This window comes from Felis catus, chromosome D1 (genome assembly GCF_018350175.1).
Source record: "Felis catus isolate Fca126 chromosome D1, F.catus_Fca126_mat1.0, whole genome shotgun sequence".
In the NCBI taxonomy this organism is placed as follows: Eukaryota; Metazoa; Chordata; class Mammalia; order Carnivora; family Felidae; genus Felis; species Felis catus.
The window spans coordinates 104,110,399-104,129,402 of NC_058377.1; the positions used below are offsets into that span (position 1 = coordinate 104,110,399).

At 43.7% G+C, this 19,004-nt stretch overlaps 1 protein-coding gene and 1 long non-coding RNA gene across 5 annotated transcripts in view; one reads left to right on the forward strand and one right to left on the reverse strand.

The window, feature by feature from the left end:
• Positions 1-3,148: 3,148 nt before the first annotated feature.
• Positions 3,149-17,811, reverse strand: CBLIF (cobalamin binding intrinsic factor). Of its 4 annotated transcripts, none has more exons than XM_003993417.4 (9): positions 17,671-17,810; positions 16,584-16,760; positions 15,415-15,528; positions 14,842-14,982; positions 12,848-13,029; positions 8,918-9,095; positions 7,356-7,557; positions 4,456-4,574; positions 3,149-3,351 (listed from the first exon to the last, which is right to left on the reverse strand). In XM_003993417.4, exons 1-9 carry the CDS (start codon positions 17,747-17,749, stop codon positions 3,290-3,292), a joined length of 1,254 nt encoding a protein of 417 aa, XP_003993466.1. In that variant the 5' UTR covers positions 17,750-17,810; the 3' UTR covers positions 3,149-3,289. The 4 variants fall into 4 exon arrangements, with proteins under 4 accessions (XP_003993466.1, XP_019668010.1, XP_019668012.1 ...); XM_019812451.3 differs by lacking the exon at positions 17,671-17,810 and adding an exon at positions 17,541-17,635; XM_019812453.3 differs by lacking the exon at positions 16,584-16,760 and having other exon boundaries at positions 17,671-17,796.
• LOC123380624 overlaps positions 3,334-19,004 on the forward strand; it is a 45,777-nt gene continuing 30,106 nt past the window's right edge. The window contains exon 1 of the long non-coding RNA XR_006586641.1: positions 3,334-3,568. This is a non-coding gene — a long non-coding RNA (uncharacterized LOC123380624). The remainder of the gene's footprint in view (positions 3,569-19,004) is intronic.

Below are 19,004 nucleotides of genomic sequence, written 5' to 3' on the forward strand. Positions count from 1 at the left end.
CAAAGTATTGTAGGATCTGGGTAGGAAGGGGCTAGAGGATTTTCTATTTAGTTCCACGTCCTTATCAGAGTGTGGACCTCAATCATGTACTTGCTATAGGTCATTCATACATCTAGTTAAAGGAAAATACAATTGCAATTGGAATTGCAGCAAAAAGCAATCCTCCTTTCTCTCCCTAGCTAGCATCTTCACAAAAACCATCATGCTGAAAATTGACCACTTCCCTGAAGAAAGTTAGGCTTTACCAGCCATGGCCAGTAGAGGTCGCAAAAGCCGCTTGTTATAATCCCTGAAGCCATAACCGAACCCATGCTTGGGCACTACGCATTATGCAATAATGACCCACAGACTACATTTTATTACAGCACTTCCTCAAAATGGAATTGCAGCTTGTCATAGGAGATCCACTGTCAACCTGCTCGCCTGTCCCCCACCCTTGCCAGTACAAATGAACACACAGTTAATTGTAAAAGTTGGGGACAGTCCTCTCTCTCTCTCTCTCTCTCTCTCACACACACACACACACACACACACACACGCACACACACCCTTTCCCTTTGTTGCCCAATATATTGTTAAATAAAAACTCATCTTTGTTTAAAATAATTTTCCCCATCTTCCGGTTGCTCAATTATTATGTATCGAATGAAGAAAACATAGACCACAGAGAAGCAAACCAACAAAATCAGTGACCATTAATTCTGTCACAGTTAATTACTATAATATTCTGGCATGGGTGGCATTATAATGCATTGTGAATGTCTCTCCATGTCTGCAAGTATTTATCTTCAATGTGAATTTTATGGACTTTAAAAAAAAATTCATTTTAAGGGACACCTTGGTGGCTCAGTAGATTGATCATCCTACTTTGGCTCAGGTCATGATCTAGTGGTTCATGCGTTCAAGCCCTGCATCGGGCTCACTGTTGTCAGCGCAGAGCACCCTTCGGATCCTCTGTCCCCCACCTTCTCTACCCCAACCCCCATTGTGCTGTCTCTCTCTCTGTCTCTGTCTCAAAAATAAAAATAAACATCAAAAAATTAATTTTAATAGTGCATCACATTTCTTTTTTAAAAAATTAATTCACTTTTGAAATTCAAGTATAATTAACATACAGTGTTATATTAGTCAGGTGTACAATATGGTGATTCAACATTTCCATACGACCCCCAGTGCTCATCATGACAAGTGCACTCCTTAATCCCCATCACCTATTTCACCCATCCCCCCACCCGCCTCCCCTCTGGTAACCACCAGTTCTCTATAGTTGAGAGTCTCAGTTTTTTTGCTTGTCTCTTTTCTCTTTGTTCGTTTGTTTTGTTTCTTAAATTCCACAAATGAGCCAGTAATTCCACTACTGAGTATTTACCCAACAAAATGAAAACACTAATTCAAAACGATATATGCACCCCAATGTTTGTTGCAGCAGTATTTACCATAGTCAAGATATGGAAGCAACTCATGTGTCCATCCACAGATGAACGGATAAAGAAGATATGGTCTCTATTATATAATGGGATATTATTCGACCATTAAAAAAATAAGATCTTGCCATTTGCAACAACATGGATGATCTAGAGGCATAATGCTAAGTGAAACAAGTCAGTCAGAGAAAGATAGACACCGTATGACTTCATTCACATGTGGAACTTAAGAATCTCAGTGACTTTTAAGTATCCCACCATATGGATCTACCAGGGTTTACCTGTCCATTGCTCTATTGTTGGACAGGTAGACTGTTGCCATGTTTTCCATATTACGAGTATCATGGCATGTTATGAGAGAGCACTTGTTCACACCCCCTGAGGGTGCCTTCCACCACGGTAACAGTCCTGGCCTTCTTCTGGAGTACAGTGACGTATGTAATAGGCATGTTAGGAATGAAGGCTTGGGCTGGTGGCTCACACCTTCTTCTCCCAGGAACCACTGTTACCAGAGGGCGGGCTCTTATTCTGAGACACTGGGAGGGGAGACCTGTGACAGGGCAGGCGAGTCTGTCTGCCTCTGGGCTTCAGTATTAGGAAGTGTACTGAGGCTGCACATGTAAGTTGGCTGTCTAATTACTTCAGTGGATGTTTTGATTCTTGTATATGTGTGTCCTATTATGATTCTCTCCTTTGTATAATTTTCAGAATTGGGATGGGGGGGGGTCAAACTTAAGAACATTTTAGGTCTTTTGATATGATTTTCTTTCTTCTTTTTTTAGAGAGGGAGTGAGAGCTCCAGAACACGAGTGGGGGCAGGGGTGGAGGGAGAGATAGATATGTAGATAAGTAGATAGGTAGATAGATAGATAGATAGATAGATAGATAGATAGATAGACAGATAGAATCTTAAGCAGCCTCTATGCTCAGCTCAGAGCCCAAAGTGGGGTTCGATCTCACCCTGAGATAATGACCTGAGCCACAATTGAGAGTTGAATGCTCAACTGGCTGAGTCACCCAGATGTCCCTTTTGATACAATTTTCATATCCTTCACTAGAAAGCTGGTCCCTGTGTTGACTCCTACCAGCAGAGATGAAAGTTATGATTGTCTTTGAAAGCTTAATTTTTCATTCAAATATGTATATAGGATGGGGTTATATGTCTATATGTCTATTTAATATGTAAAATATATAATATTTATGGGGTGGGATTTTAGATGTGTATTTATATTTAATATATAAAAGTTATGTTAAATTCTAATTACATACTAAATACAAATTATATTTATATATTAAATATGTATTTATATATATGTATTATATAAAAATATACATTTTAAATTTAATTTTGCCAAGAATCAATATTAGAAATGGAAGGGGAGAAGTACAACATCATTTACCTAGTTGTATGGGAGTCTCATATGAAATAATTTTGGCCATTTCACTAAGTGATTTGAAAAGTAGTACTTGGTATAAGAAAAAAAAATAGGAGATTTAAAAAATATACCATTTCATTTGTAGAAATAAAGGAATGTGTTGGTTAATTAATCAAGATCAGAATGAACTCTAAAAAATATCAACTGGGCTCTCTCTTCTCCTCTTACCCTAGGTTTAAATTATGACTGGCAGTCAGTGCCTTGAGAAGCTGGACGTTTTTTCACGGGTCACAGATGTTGAGACTCTAGGGAAGTTTGAATCATTTATTCTACACAGTGTTTTCCATGTGTTTTTTTTTTTTTTTTTTTTTTAACCAGGAATATGGGAGCATTGTAGATTTCCACCTTTTGGCGTAGATTTGAAATGAAATGAACAAAAATTCCATCATCCTTTGAAGGTGTTTGAGAGAACCTGAAGCCACTTCGTCCTTAGTACTGTGTGAAATTGGCTGTGATGTGCTCATGGTTGAAGGGTATGTAGTCAGCAACGCCTAGAAACAATCAGAGAAGAACATGAGGTGACCGTGGGGCGTATAACCACACCCACCTCCCAGGGGATCAGCTCATTGTTGGAGGAGTAAAGTCATCACAGAGTGAAATGGGCAGCTCCGTTGGTATGGAAGAGTATGGAACTGAGGTTTAGGGAGTCCTTGTTTCCAGGCTCAGAGTTGCCATGTGGAGTATGTCTTCGGAGAAGCCCCTTAAATTGTGAGTCTCCTTTTCCTCATGTATTAAATTGCATTCATAATATTTACCCTGAAGAAACATTTTCAGCACTAGGAATAATGACTGCCAGATGCCTAATAAGGTACCTGACACGTAGTAAGTGTGCAGTAAATGGTGGTTACTATTAAACTTGCTCAGTTAAGCCAAATTTAGAGCATTCAAGGTAGAAAGATCTCATATTCATTTTTGAAGATTTTGCAGACAATAAGGAAGGGGAGTGTGTTGAGAATTCTTGTGTTTCAGGGCAGGAAAGTTAGATGATGGTGGTATTGATGGCTTCCAAGTTGCCAGGCATTGGAAAGAATGACAATTCCAGGCCCAAATCTTTTTGGATCTCAGAGGCTTTCTGTTTATCATTCTTTCCTCAGAGAAGAAAAGCAATTGGCAGACATAAGAATAAGCCCGATTTACTTTTTTTTATGTTTATTTATTTTTGAGAGAGACAGAGAGACAGAGAGAGACAGACTGCAAGCAGGGGAGGGGCAGAGAGAGAGGGAGACACAGAATCCGAAGCAGGCTCTGGGCTCTGAGCTGTCAGCACAGAGCCTGATGTGGGGCTTGAACCCATGAACCGTGAGATCATGACCTGAGCCAAAGTCAGACATCCAACCAACTGAGACACCCAAGCGCCCTAAAAAAGCTATTTTAGAAAGCCAGCCACCTGTTCTATCATCTATCTATCCCATCATCTATCAATCATTCAATCAAATCACTATATATATATTCATAATATACATGTATGTGTGATTATTGTATATATACATATGATCTCAATTATTTGCCGATTGAATGAATGAATTAAAGAAGAGAATGAAAGAAAGTAGCCTTCAGACTATGGAAGAGATTCCCAGATTCCTTTCCTTTCTCACCTTCATCCAAAGGTGTTTTGCCACTAAGGAATTGCCAGTAGGTCCTATGATGAACATTTTCAGCAATATTATTGATGGAGGAGACAACAAGGCCCCAAGATGTCATTGTGGTTTCAAATCTGTAAGAATAAAATCATGTATGTGATTAATATCTCATTTAGGAAAGGCAATAAGAGGTTAAGATGAAGGGACAGAGACATTCTCTTTATTTTATTTTAGAGAGAGAGGGAGGGAGAGAGGAAGAGGGAATGGGAAACAGATAATCTTAAGCAGACTTCATGCCCAGCATGGAGCCCAACACGGGGCTCGATCCCATGACACTGGGATTATGACCTGAGCCGAAATCAAGAGTTAGCCACTCAACAGACTGAGCTACCCAGGTGCCCTGGGACAGAGACATTCTAAATGCTTTATAGATCAGATAAAATCATGCTCAAAAGAGAAATTACAAATGACTAATGAATATGAAATTACTTCACTTAAAATGAAATGAAATTAGCCTGAAGGGAGTTTTTTTTTTAACCTGTCAATAAGCAAATTAAAGAAAATGTAAATGCCCAAATATGGGTGAATAATTACGTGAATCGTGGGATGAATATTCAAGACTGAAGTTTTTTGCAGTTACAAAATTATATTTTTCAATAATTTTAAGTGACATTACAAATACTCCTCCAATAATGTTAAGTGAAACTGTGGGACATAAATTGTACACGAAATAGCTATCCCGTCTATGTGATGGATCACAACTGTTTATAATATGCATGGGAAGAAGCCACCTACAAAATGATAAAAACATGTCCACAGTGATTATGTTGTACATGTAGTGTAGATGTTCCGTTTTCTTCTTTATGCATCACCCCCCCACCTGTCTACTGTAAGTATTTATGACATTCACAGTCAGAAAAAGAAAAATCAGGCAAAATTAAAGCTAAGCTCAGAGAAGTAGTAAGGTAGATTCAGAGGGTTGTTTGAAAGCTGAGTATTCTTGGAGTGCCACTTTGATCCCGACCTGGGTATAGAAGTCAGGGAAATTATGGAGCTGGGCTGTGGACAGCAGGCACGACTCCCCGAGCCCAATCCTGTGGGGTAGATTCCACATCCCACTCAGCTTCACTCCCTCAGACTTGGTCAGTCGTTCTCCTTGGCATGTCTCTGCAGGACTGGGGTCATGTCACCTTCCCTTTCAAAGACTCACCTCTTTTCCTTTCCAGCACCTGGCATGTTCCCTCTGCTCCCTCTGCTATCTTAGTCTTCTCCATTTTTCTCTCCTGCTTCCTCTTTTTGCAAACTATAACCACCTCGCAAGCCTTAATTTTCTCCTCTGGATTTATTTCTGTATTCTTCCCTTTATGACAGGGCAGTGGAAGAAATATGAGCTTCACGGTCAAGTCTAGGTTCCGGTCTCAACTCTATTAGCTACATGTCATGTGATTTTAGGACTGTTACTTAGCCTCTTTGGGCTTAAGTGGTGCTATGCGTATAATGGGCATGTAGACCTGTCTCATGTTCTTTTTATTTAAAAAAAAACCTTTTTTTTTAACGTTTATTTATTTTTGAGACAGAGAGAGACAGAGCATGAATGGGGGAGGGTCAGAGAGAGAGGGAGCCCACGGAATCTGAAACAGGCTCCAGGCTCTGAACTGTCAGCACAGAGCCCGACGCAGGGCTCGAACTCACAGACCGTGAGATCATGACCTGAGCCGAAGTCAGATGCTTAACCGACTGAACCACCCAGGCACCCCTTTTTATTTTTTTTAATAGGCTTTATGTCCAACATGGGGCTCCAACTCATGCCCCCAAGGAGCGTTGCATGCTTCTCCCTTCAAAAGCTCCCCAGTGCTTCTGTTTTGAACACGTACAATTAGACACGTCTAAAGGAATTCAGTCTTTTTCTCTGAAAGACATTCTTTCTTTCTGGTACTCCTATCAAAAGTTTGGAAGCTTCTCTCTCTCTTGCCCCTCGCATCCAGTTCTCCCAGAGGCCTGTGGAGTTTTCCTCGGTGTGAGTCTGTTTGTCCTACATGGAATCTTCATTACTTCATAGATTCATGACCATAGGCACACCCCAGATTTCCTCCTTGTCTCCCATTCTCAAACCAAGTAACATTTTACAACATGACTTTTCTTACTTAAAAACTTGCAATGCTTCTCCATAATGTGGAGTCCAATCTCCTGAGCCTGGTTTTTCAGATTTTTTACATTACCCAGACTATCCTTCTGGATGTTACTTACTTAATTCAGTCCTGTATTCTCTTCTTTAGTCACGCTGGACTACTCGCTCCCGGAATTCCTTGCTTCTTCCTGCTTCCGATGCTTCTTCTTCTTCTTTTTTATCTATCTATCTATCTATCTATCTATTTTGAGAGAGAAAGTGCAAGTGGGGAAAGAGCAGAGAGAGAGAGGTAGAGAGAGAGAATCCCAAGCAGGTTCTGCACACTCACCATGGAGGCGATGTGGGGCTCGAACCCACGAACTGTGGGATCATGACCTGAGCCCAGGTTGGACGTTTAACTGAGGACATTTAGCCACCCAAACACCCCTTGAATGCTTCTTTCTAGCCATTCCCTCTTCCTAGAATACCATCTACCCATATCTGCCCTACAGTACTTATCCTTCGAATGTGGTCCAAAGCCCCAAGCCTTTCTGGACTATTCTAATCCACAACAGACTCTCCCCTTTGAATTCCTGTTTGTAAACCTCTATCATATGTTGACTTGGGTGATTTAATGTTTCCTGAGAGCCTTGCCTAGTTGGTAGTTTGCAGGCCTCTTGAGGGGTGATGGGATGAAGATCTGTTAAATTATCAGAAGGGAAAAAAAGGTAAGAAAAGGCAGGAGAGAGAGAGAATGGGAATTCAGGCAAGGCCTGGGGGGAATGTGCGTGTCGCTTACAACACTCACTTGAACATGGAGCTTCTGCGCTGGGCTTCCTCTAGGACAACAAGTAGCACCGATCCAGCTTTCACACTGACATTGATGGTCTCATTGAAGTGCAGCTCCACCCCCCTCAGCTGGTTATTGATGGTGTATATGACGGTGATGTTGGATGCTGAGGTGGGAGCAGGGTTGGTTTGGCTGGGGAGGGTTGGTTGCCCTTCATGACCTGTGAAGAGCAAACAGGCCAAATTTGTTAAAGACTATGGGGTTTGTACTATTAGGTGCAAAATCTCTGTTGTTAGCGACGCATCCTAAAAGAAAAACAAACCAAAAAACAAACATTTCAAGGAATGGCAATGATATTGTGTCCTTGGTGGGTTGTTCTGAGGAACTGGTGTGGTCCATGCAGCTCTCATTTCCATTCTAGACAGTTGTTTTTGGCTGAAGAGCTGACAGCTAGTTTTACAAGGAACATGAGTTTTGTTGAAGGAATTTCCACTGTGAATCTGGAGGCACTGGTAGTAAGTTGCAGGCCATTTAACAAAACGCCTGGGCAACTGTAGTGTAGAGTGGTAGGAAAGACTCCAAAGCCATCTTGTGAAGGTGGGGAGATCACTGGGAAGCAGTCTAAGGAGTTAGGTGAATGTGGCTGTGCTTGGGATCCAGTTGCTTGATTGCGGTCTCTATAGATTCTGTTCTGAGATAGACAAGGAGCTTAGTCATCTCTGCTTGTCTCGGGAAGTCCATGCAACATAAGATGAATAGTGCTTTATACTAGTATTTGATAACAAAGAAGAGTTGGCGCTATGTCTACCAAGGACTAGTTACCTCTGGAGTGATAAAATTTTTATGCAGGACTCCCACTTTCCTTGTGTACATTTCTGCAGTGTTTGAATTTTAAGTATCCTTGTATTATATTTTTAATCGTATAAAATAGAGATATTTCAAATCAGAGGGTAACGTTCCAGGTTTCCACCCCCATTCCTTTGGTGTGCCAGGAGCACCAAGGCTTCGTATTTAGATCTCCACGTCTGGGCTGAAATGCCAACTCTGTTCTTCTCATAAGTCTCTCAGACCAGATCAGTGATTGGCCATACCTCCTTTGCTTTTGCACTGTATGTGGCTTCTATTTCTATTTAATGCTTATTTCATTCTTCCAAATGTTGTGGTTTTTGTCTATGTATCTATCTCATGACCTTGTAAAGAGCAGATATCTGAAGATACTGTGTAATGTTTGAGGCATTCATCCCATGAATGAGTGAAGTTATATATCATCTGATTGTTAAGACCATGGACCTTCCCCCTTCACCATCATTTCACTTCACTATCATCTTCAGCATCATCTTCACCACCTACTATAGTAGGTGCTCATTTAATGTGTACTGAGTGAAGTGGACATGGGGGCTGAACTCCGAGGGCAGGCTGGCGCGGCTGTGTGTTAAGACACGACACTTGGGAATTAGAAATCAGATGCATCTCTGCCTACATAACAAGCCTATATGCCACTTGAAATTGATCCACATATTATTGTGGGCATAAGTTTCCACTTTATACCACAAGGAAAGGCAGATGTTTAGAGTTCTTACCAGGGATACAAGACACATGGGGCACATCTAGGTATGTCTTGCCTTTCAGGGAAGGAAGGATTTGGGCAATGGACATGGGATTGTGGAATTTCCCCAGCTCAATCTCCTTAAGTATTGTGTCCATGGTCTTCTTGCAGTTCCACTTCTTGGGAGGGTGCTTAGGTGTCACGGAGAGAGCCTGGGGCAGGAGAGAGAGGGAGAGAGAGAGAGAGAGAGAGAGAAGGAGAGGGAGAGATTGGTTGATTAGGCATAGCTGAGAGTTGGCCTTTATAAGCTTTATAAGGGAAACACTTGATCACTAATCTTGGGGATCATCCAGAGTCCAAAATTGAGCGGCCCAAGGTTCAGGACGATGTCTCTTTTGTTCACTCTGTGTCCCCACCTCTTAGCTCAGTGTCTATCACATAGCAGTCACACAACAAATATTTGTGCAACAAACAGATTTGGGGAACACTATTAGGGCTGCTGCATTTATAGTATGTTTTATATAAAATAGTTCTTAAACGTAGAACAAGGTGAGAGCCGGGCAAAGCAAGCTCCAGGGGCAGCTAGTCTGGAACAGCCTGGCCAGCGAAACATAGGAGAGCTCTTTTGTTTTGTGTTGTCCTGCACACCCTTTGGTGGACTCCTCCCACACTTTGTATTCACGTCAGGACTGTCAGCCAGAGGCTCCACAACCCTGGCCACAGGGGTGGATTCATGGCCTGGGCTGGGCTTATCATACCGTGCCATCCTTTTGGCGACAGTGATTGGTGGGCATACACACTAGACAGAGTCCTTCCCTGATATACAGACACTCAGAGAGAGAAGCACTTCTTTCTTTCCTGCTGGGGGTATTCAGCTGGGACCATGTAAGTAAGCAGTGGGCTGCTGGTGACCATCTTCCTCAGCCACTTTGAAGAAACCATGGAGTAGGAGACAATGAAGAAAACCAGGGCTGAGCGATGAAAAAAGAGTGGTCCCTGGAACCATGATTTGAGTCCTTTCTTCTGGCTGCTCCTGAAATTAATCCAGCTCTGGACCCTCTAGTCTATATGAAATAGGAAATGCCCATTTTTTTTCTTAAGTTACTTGGTTTTCTGTTACTTACAAAAATGATTCTTGCGGGGCGCCTGGGTGGCACAGTCGGTTAAGCATCCGACTTCAGCCAGGTCATGATCTCGCGGTCCGTGAGTTCGAGCCCCGTGTCAGGCTCTGGGCTGATGGCTCAGAGCCTGGAGCCTGTTTCCGATTCTGTGTCTCCCTGTCTCTCTGCCCCTCCCCCGTTCATGCTCTGTCTCTCTCTGTCCCAAAAATAAATAAACGTTGAAAAAAAAATAAAAAAAAAAAGACTCTTGCTAAATACACCAAGCAGTTCATTCTACTTTGCTGCGTTTTAGATCTCATTGGGTCAAATAGAAATCATAATTTCTTCCTACCTTTGGAGGTTCATTTGAGGTTCAGATGGGATGATAAGCAAGAGCATTTTGTGATGTATGTTATATAAGCTGTCATTACCATCTCCCTCACTTTAGGGTTGTGCTGACCATGACCATCAGAGTATGTCAATGGTCTGAGATTGTTGGTTGACTGATTCACCTGAATCTTAAAATGGGAAATGAGCGAAGGGGGAGGACAGTCAGAACTGGCTTTGTAAGCCAAAGGCAGTTGATGAACAACCAGACAGTTTGGATAGGCATGACTATCACTGTTAGCTTTGGCAACCATGAGTTGTGGCTCTTGCGAGAGGGCACTTTACAGGGAAATTTGGTTTAAAGGGCATCAGGTAGGTACGTACTCCTCAGCAGCCATATCTTGTTCACTTGCTGTGTTCAATTCTCAAATCCCAAAAGTAAGATGTAGCTCTTTGGGATAAAACATTACCAATGCCAACACTCTAGAGAGAAAGGACACATTATGCTGTGAGAAGCCATTGATAACTTTGCATGAAGATGTTTATCGGGTCCCTTTCCAAGTTAAATCCCTATCAGAGGAATTTTGAAACCTTTGGAATAGTGATGGAAACAAGAGAAGAAACTCTGGAACAGAGGAAGTGCCACATGAATGCCTAGGGAAGCCATGTGGGTGGCCCAGACCACTTGAAGGGCACTGGCGTCCTGGAAGGTGAAGAATGAAGGCTGAAAAGGGAGAGACCGTGAACAGTTATTGAGCATCGCCTTGTGCTTGTGATTTGTAAAAACTATCCTTGCATCCTTGTTCTGATTGGGAAAGTGAAATTCAGAGAAATTCAGTATTTGCCCACAAGGGTGGCAGATCTGGGCTTCAAACTCAAGTTGTTACATGTCCAGAGCCCTCTGGTTTTTGACACCAGAACATTTTTAATTAGAAAAAAGTTACGCATTAGATATCTGGCGATTCTAGACTACAGGCTGCTTGAGTAAACTCTAGATGTGTGCCTTAACTCAAGTAGGGAGAGGATATGTCTCCTAACTGATTAGAAATCCACGTGGCCTGTGATATCTGGATAAGAATGAGGTTTTGTCTTTTCATAGGAAAAGCTTTAGTTCTCAGGCACAGCTTATCAGAGTGTACCCTGCAGGTGATAAAAATCCCAAACAGAATTCACAAGCCAAACTAACAAGAGCAAACCTTTTCTGTCTGGCACTAAGGTGAAGCAAGTTTATTTTAAGTGAGTCATAGATAAAACCCATCTTATATCCCTTCCAGGCTGCCTGTGATACTCCACACAGCTTTCTAGACCTGAGCCCCAGAGCTGGTCTCATATGATTCAGCCATGGTAACAAACAGTCTTTTGTTCCATGGCAAAATTTCATTCACCATGACATGATACGGAAGCTGACTTTGTTCTCATTAATTGCTCCTAAACATGGCACATGGAGTGGGGACTTGGTGTTTACTCTTACGTTTAACATAAACTGATTTCTAGTCTGTTCATGCCCTTTGGTAATTTCTAATGTGTGGAATCAGAGCCAGTCTCCACTCCTCCCCATGTACGGATTTCTTCCTACCACTGTAGTGTATTAGGTTCAGGGCTGGCATTGTGATTCCATGGTTCTCTGTTTCCTGGGCTTTCTGAGTGGAGAAGGTCATGATGTCGTTTTCCAATTAATTACACTAGGCATTTTGAGACTTTGGAGCACAGACTTCTCAGTTGGGGCTAGAGGATTTGGCCACAGGTGACCCTTTAATTTATGATTCTAGTTGGTTATGTCTCCCCATTATCTTTAGTATGTCTTCCATGGGAGGACCCTGCTCTGGTCAACCCTAATCAGTGGAAGGGGGTTGCATTTGGAGATGCATCAAGCAACGTCTCATAGAATCCAAGCCTGGGGATCTGGGTTCCCAGGGAAGCACAGGATTGGGTATGTACTTGGGTACCAGACAAACTTGGCTCTGCCATTTAGAGCACTGTGTGAGTTTGAAATGAGATCGAGACTATAAAAGAGCTTGACAAAGATTAGACATCCAATCAGCTTTAGGTTATTTTCATTAATCACTTTGAATACAAGCCCACATTTTTTGGATCACGGTAAAGGGCTAAAAAAAAAAAAAAGAACACTTGACTGGCAAGATGGAATCAGAAAATTCAGTTTTTTTTAGGACTTGTTTTAGTATCCTTATATTTTTTATACATCAAATTTTCATCAGTCTGTAAATATTATAAACAAACTGATCATTATCAGTAATAAACTGATATGTTTCTTGGATTGATTTGTATTTTTTTCCCCAAGAATGAGAAAAGAATTCACATAATTTTATTTTCACACTTTGCCCATGAACTAGGGAAGAAATAAGACTCAACCTACATTTTACCAGTATAGAGACTAGGACATAAGCACCACAAGGTATCTACCTCAGGTTAAACTAGCTGGTCTTTCCCAGAGATGTTAGAAGCCTGGTCTCTTGATCCTACAACCCAGCCTTACCGTATTGGCATGGACCCAGCAGAGAGCGTTGGTGATGTGTTACCTGCATGGCAAGGCCAGTACTGTAGATGTCTCCAATGATGCCATTGTCTTTGATCCTCATGCTAATATTCTCCACGACGTCCTCTAGTACCTGACCAAACAGACTTCTGTAACCTTCCTCTGAACCTACTGGGATCTTGTTGTACATACAAGTCAGAGCCAAGATCACCATTGCTCCTGTGTCTGTGAATCACAGTGGGGATAAGGCAACCATCACCACAACAATATGAACAAGCAACATTTACTGTGTGCTTATTGTGTTCCAGCTACATTATCTCCTTTATTCTTCAGGACAACCTGTGAAGTAGGACCTATAATCGTCTCCATTTAAGGGATGAGGAAATGGAGGCTCAGAGAGGCCAAATAATGGCCCAAGGCCACACAGCTAGTAAGTAGCAGGGCCAGGATCTGAACCCAGATCTATGTGACTCCACAGCTCATGCTTTTAATTAATGTAGACTGGCGCTTGATTCAATCCCATTTCTCTTGTGCTAGTGTTTATCTTTAAAAATGTCACCAATGCTTGAAGGCCGAGCCATCGCCACCTCTCATTGAAGCCTTCCCTTGGGCAGCCCAATGCCACAGGTGCGGTCTCTTTCCTCACCTTTTTTATTTTTTAGCATGTGTTGTTTGGACCTGTTTTGCCATGTCAGCACTCGCTGCTCTGTTTTGTTGTTACCGTGCTCTGTGAGCTTCTGGGTGGCAGGAACTTTGCACCCCCCCCATGGCACCCAGCACAGGGGCATTTTCATGATCTGCATGGGAAAATGTACATGGACTGAATGAGCAAGCGCTGGCAGGACAAGACCGGAACACATGCAAGACTTGCCAGATGACATCTTTTCTTTGACTGATCTTCCCCTCCCTACTGGGATCTCCGCCTGAAATTTGCATAAACTCATTAAGGAAGACAGTGTTGTTGAAACCAGTGTTGGCAAAGAAGTCCAAATTTCCCAAACTGACAGAGACACCCCAGCAATGCATGAGGTCCCAGATGGAACACGGAGACCCGTCTGCTCTTGACTCCCAGGGACGTACCAGAGCCTTTGTTTCTTAGTCTGAAAGCCTGAAATGAGAGCGTTTGCTTGAGACAAGAGAGGTGGTTGAGGAAGCATGGGTAATGGGGTGTTAACCTGAGATACACTCTTGCTTGGAGAGTGGCAGAGGAGAAAATGTGACCATGAACGAGGGGCATACAGCAGTGTCCTCACAGACGGCATTATTCAGAGTCGGCACCATCATCTGCAGGAGGGGAGGGTGGACAGAGAAGGACCTGGTGCCATAGAGGGGAGAAGCTTCCATTCACAAGCAGCCATAAGGTTGCAGAAAGAAGGAATACGATGGTTCCAGAATATCCTTGAAGCGGAGGAGCATCAGTATCTGTTTATGTATTTTAAATGTTTTTTGTTTATTTATTTATTTTGAGAGAGACAGAGAGACAGACGGAGAGGCAGAGAGAGATTGAACTCACAAACTGTGAGATTGTGACCTGAGCTGAAAACAAGAGTTGCGTGCCTAACCGACTGAGCCACCCAGGTGCCCCCAGACAGTATCTGTTCAATTGAAAGAGAATATTTGCATGTTATAAGGAGAAACATTGAGAAGAACAGAGTGTGAAATCACCACTAATGATACAAGAGAAGGTTCAGTGTATGGCTGAGTCTAGACATTGGTTTAATAATTCAAGAATTTGCCTGGAAATAACTCCTGACTTGGGTGAGTGACATGCTTATTGTTTCCAGTGAAGATTCTGTCATTGTCAAGACATTTCAAGTACCGTCCTGGTTTCTTTGTCTTACTATTTCCCTTTCATTTATTCCTTAACTCACATGTCCAACAAATATTTGTGAAGTACCTCCCATCTGTAGACATTTTCATGATCCTGAGCTCTTCCTCCGTGGAGAACTCCCCCTGCCACTGTCCCCTCCGGCCCCCCATTCAGTGCCCGTGATGTTCCCTGCTCAGGGCAGCACCTGGCAGTGGTGACCGACTCACCCGTGTTGAAGGGGGAGGAATTGGCCAGCAGGATCTTGGCAAAGCGGACTGCTACGGGTAAGGTTGTCTCAGGGTTTCTCTGGCACAGTGCCAGGACTGCCAGACTGGGCCCGTAGAAGGTTGAAGACTGAGCACTGGGGCCTGGGAAGGGGACAGAGGGCCTCCGTAAGATTCACATCCTCCAGAATGAGGACGTTCATGAAAAAGGGAAAAGCCAAACCTTTTACATAGAAACGTTTAGAAAACCTGTCCAAAAAGAAAGGCTCCGTTTTAGCAAAAGGTAACTTCAACACTTCTCAAAATAAGAATGTCACCCGGCATGAGAAGAGAATAAAAGGGACGAGGCTGTCTTCAGGTGATGGCATAAGTCTGTGTCCCTGGGGACAGTGGTCTTCTCTAGTTCACTTGGAATCGAAGTGAATATCTCGCAGTGGGATGATCTCAGGGATCCTAAGCAAAGGCAGCTGTGTTTCTTCCCTCACTTTCCATTCCCCCATCTCTTTCGTTCCAGGCTTAAAATTCTCAGGAAAAATCATTTGCCTCACTCTCCCCTCCCTTCTGATGAGCTCTTACTTGAAGGAGCCCAGTTTTCCATTTGTCTGTGTAGAATCGAAACTTTATTCCCAGGGTCTCGGCAGGAGGAGGTGAGGGCCATCACAGTAAGGGCGAGCTGGCCAATGGTCAGGTCTGTGGAGGAGAGAACAAAAGGGTTACAAAGGTATTGTCAGGGAAGAGTGTGCCTGGCGCCAGGGCTGAACTCTCTGCCTTTTGTCCAGATCATTGAATTTTTAATAGTGTGATTAGATAGGTTTTTTTTTTTTTAAAGATTTTATTTTTAAGTAATCTCTTTACCCAACATGGGTTACACACTCACAACCCTGAGATCTAAGAGTGCTTTTCTGACTGAGCCAGCCAGGCACCACCTACATAATTTTTTGATCTCTCCTTTTTAAGGAAAGAAGTGTGGACAAATTCTCAAGGAATGTTTACTCTGGTGACCACTCCGTGACTTGACAACTTCATCGAGAATCTCTGGTGTCTGTTTAGAAAAGCAGCAAGAACACCCATACAAATTCATACCTGAAAATAACTTTAACTTTATTGTCTCACTTGATTGTCAGGGCTACTCCTGGGAGGTAGGCAGTACAGAGATCTGATTATTACTATCATTCTTATTATGACTGTTAGTGTCCTTGTTATTAGAATCGCCTACATTTTGCAGATGCGTAAGTGAGGTTGGTCAGGATTCGTGACCTGTTCAAGGTCACCGAGTTACTTTTATTTTTTAAAGTAGGCTCCACGCCCAGTGTGGAGCCTAAGGCAGGGTTGACCTCAGGACCCTGAGATCAAGACCCGAGATGAGATCAAGAGTTGGATGCCCAACTGACTGAGCCACCCAGGTGCCCCAAGGTCATGGAGTTAATACGTGGTATAGAGCCAGAACTGGAAGCCTGCTCTTTTTACATCTGATCTAGAGCCTTTTCATGGTTGCTGCCCTCTTCTGCGAATGCTCTGACTTCACATGCATTTCTTTCCAGGTTTGTAGGGAAAGGTATTTGGGTGATTCAGGTACAGTCGCAGGTGGCATGGGAGTAAGGGGTGTGCGGAGTTAGGACCTGGGGCTGGAGAATCAGGGAGAGGATTCAGGTATAATCTCAGGTGGCATGGGAATAGGGGGTGTGCGGAGTTAGGACCTGGGGCTGGAGAGTCAGGGAGAGTTCAGAGGGGCTCTGACTTCTCACCGGCTATGTCACTGGCCATGAGCTTGTAAGTCAGGAGTTTCTGGGCCTCCACATTGTAGGCTCCGGCTAGATTCATGGCGATCAGGATGCTGGGATTTGGGAAGGCTGAGCTGGTCACAGAGTTCTCCATGAGCACTTGTATGCCATTAACCAAGGGCTGCTGTGCTGGGGGGACAGCTGAAAAGAGAAGGGCATTAACTAACCCCCTACCCTCTCTCTCATCTCAGACACGTGTTTCCTGTGAGTCAATCAGAAGACAGGATTAGCATTGGTACCTCCCAGGATGCTCCCGTGTAGGGATGATTATTAAAGAAAAAGGAGAAAACCTTGAGATTTTCCTCTGAGGCCAATTAAACCAAACATCTTCTCAACCCTTATCTTTAAGAAAGTGATTTCTCACTTAGTGACTTCAAGCAATATGATTCATGGGCAGTTCATATTATTTCCAGCACATCCCTCAAAATCATGTTTTCCTTGCATTTTTTTCCTCAGTCTGACATGAAAAATATGGAAGACTTGGGATATGACCAGTCCTCAGCGAGTACCCATATCCCCACTAGCAGTGGCACGAGATCAGAACAGCTCTGAGCCTCTCAGTCTGTGCCACCAGCCATCATTCCTGCACCAGGATTTCAATCTCTCTTAATGTGAAATGCATAGCCTTCGGGGCACCTGGTTGGCTCAGTCGGTTAAGCATCTGATTCTTGATTTCAGCTCAGGTCATGATCTCACGGTTCATGAGATTGAGCCCTGAGACCTGCTCCATGCTGAGGGTGCAGCCAGCTAGGGATTCTTTCTCTCCTGCTCTTTCTGCCCCTTCCCCACTTGTTCTCTCTCTCTCTCTCTCTCTCTCAAAAATAAATAAATAAACTTAAAAAAAGAATGCATAGACTTCCTTCTGGAAGAACTTACACTATGCAGCTAGGAAAGACGAACCAAGCACTCTCCCTGACTCACCCACTTGGAACTCCTACAGTGGTTGCTGTTTGCAATCACTTTCTCCTCAGCCGACCTCAGCGTGTGAGGTTTGCCCCTGTCCCTGGGGTCACGGCTTCCCTGACTTCTCTGGAGGAAACTCTGTACTCACAACATGAGCCCTGGGTTTGGGTGCTGGTCCCAGCCACAGCCCAGAGAAGGTTCAGGAGGTAGAGGATGTACCAGGCCATCCCACTCTCTTCTTGTCCTGTCTATGGGTCCCGGGCCCAAATCCTAGTGTCTGAAAGTGGAGTGTTTCTCTCGTTTCCCTTATATATGCTTCTCTTTGTAAACCAGTCGGCCCTCCCCTCCCTCCCAGCCACTCCTAACCACTTTTGCTGACCTGTCTCTCCCTGAGGGAACTAATTTCCATACGCTTATCTAACTAGTCTAGACCCTGCAAGGTGTGTGAAGGTGACTTCTAGCTGGCACCGTCAGTATGAGACGCTTGGGGCTGGGGGTGCAGTGAAGGCAGTGATGTCGAAGTGCCCTTTCCCACGATCCTGGGCCATTAGATCAGGAGCTTGGCTGGTGAGTGAGCGAGTATAAACTGGCCTTCCTCCTGGGCCTTCAGACACCTGCTCAGACCACCTCCTGGCTGGCTTTTTTTTTTTTTTTTAATGTTTATTTTAGAGAGAGAGAGAGAAAAAGAGCGAGCAGGGGAGGGGCAGAGGGAGAGGGGGACAGAGGATCTGAAGCAGGCTCCACACCGACACAGCGAGTCCAATGCAGGGTTTGAACTCATGAACTATGAAATCATGACCTGAGCCGAAGTGGGCTCAACCCACTGAGCCACCCAGGCACCCCTGTGGCTGTTCATCAGCAACCACTTCCCCGAGCGCCAGGCAGTTCCTAAGGCACTGCCTTACTTATGGTTCAAGGCGCATGCCTTACAACATACCCTTTCATGCAGTCGGGGAGGGTCTGCTAGGTGGAGGCGGGTTTTGTGCGGTTAATAAGTCACTGTAACCTGGGTCCCAGCCTTGGCTCTTGGAGGCTGTTTGACTTCAGGCAAGCAATGGACCTGAGTTTCCCAGAAATTGTTTTATTTGATTTCTTTTTCCTTATCTGGGGACAAAGCAGTTTCAAACACCCAAGGCTTTCAGGTATTATCTTTTAAAGTAAGAATTAGAAAGTTGGCGGGGGGTTGGGGGCGGGGGGTGGCGCCTGGGTGGCTTAGTTAAGCGTCTAACTTTTGATTTCAGCTCAGGTCATGATATCATGGTTCATGAGTTCGAGCCCCACATCGGGCTCAGTGCTGACGTTGCGGGGCCTGCTTGGGATTCTCTCTCTCTCCCTCTCTCTCTGCTCCTCCCCCGCTCATGCTTGTGCTCTCTCTCTTTCAAAAATAAATAAATAAACTTAAAAAAATACTTAGACAATGTGGGATCAATGAGGTATAAATATGAAGTATTAGTGTACTATAAGTATTAGTATATATATATA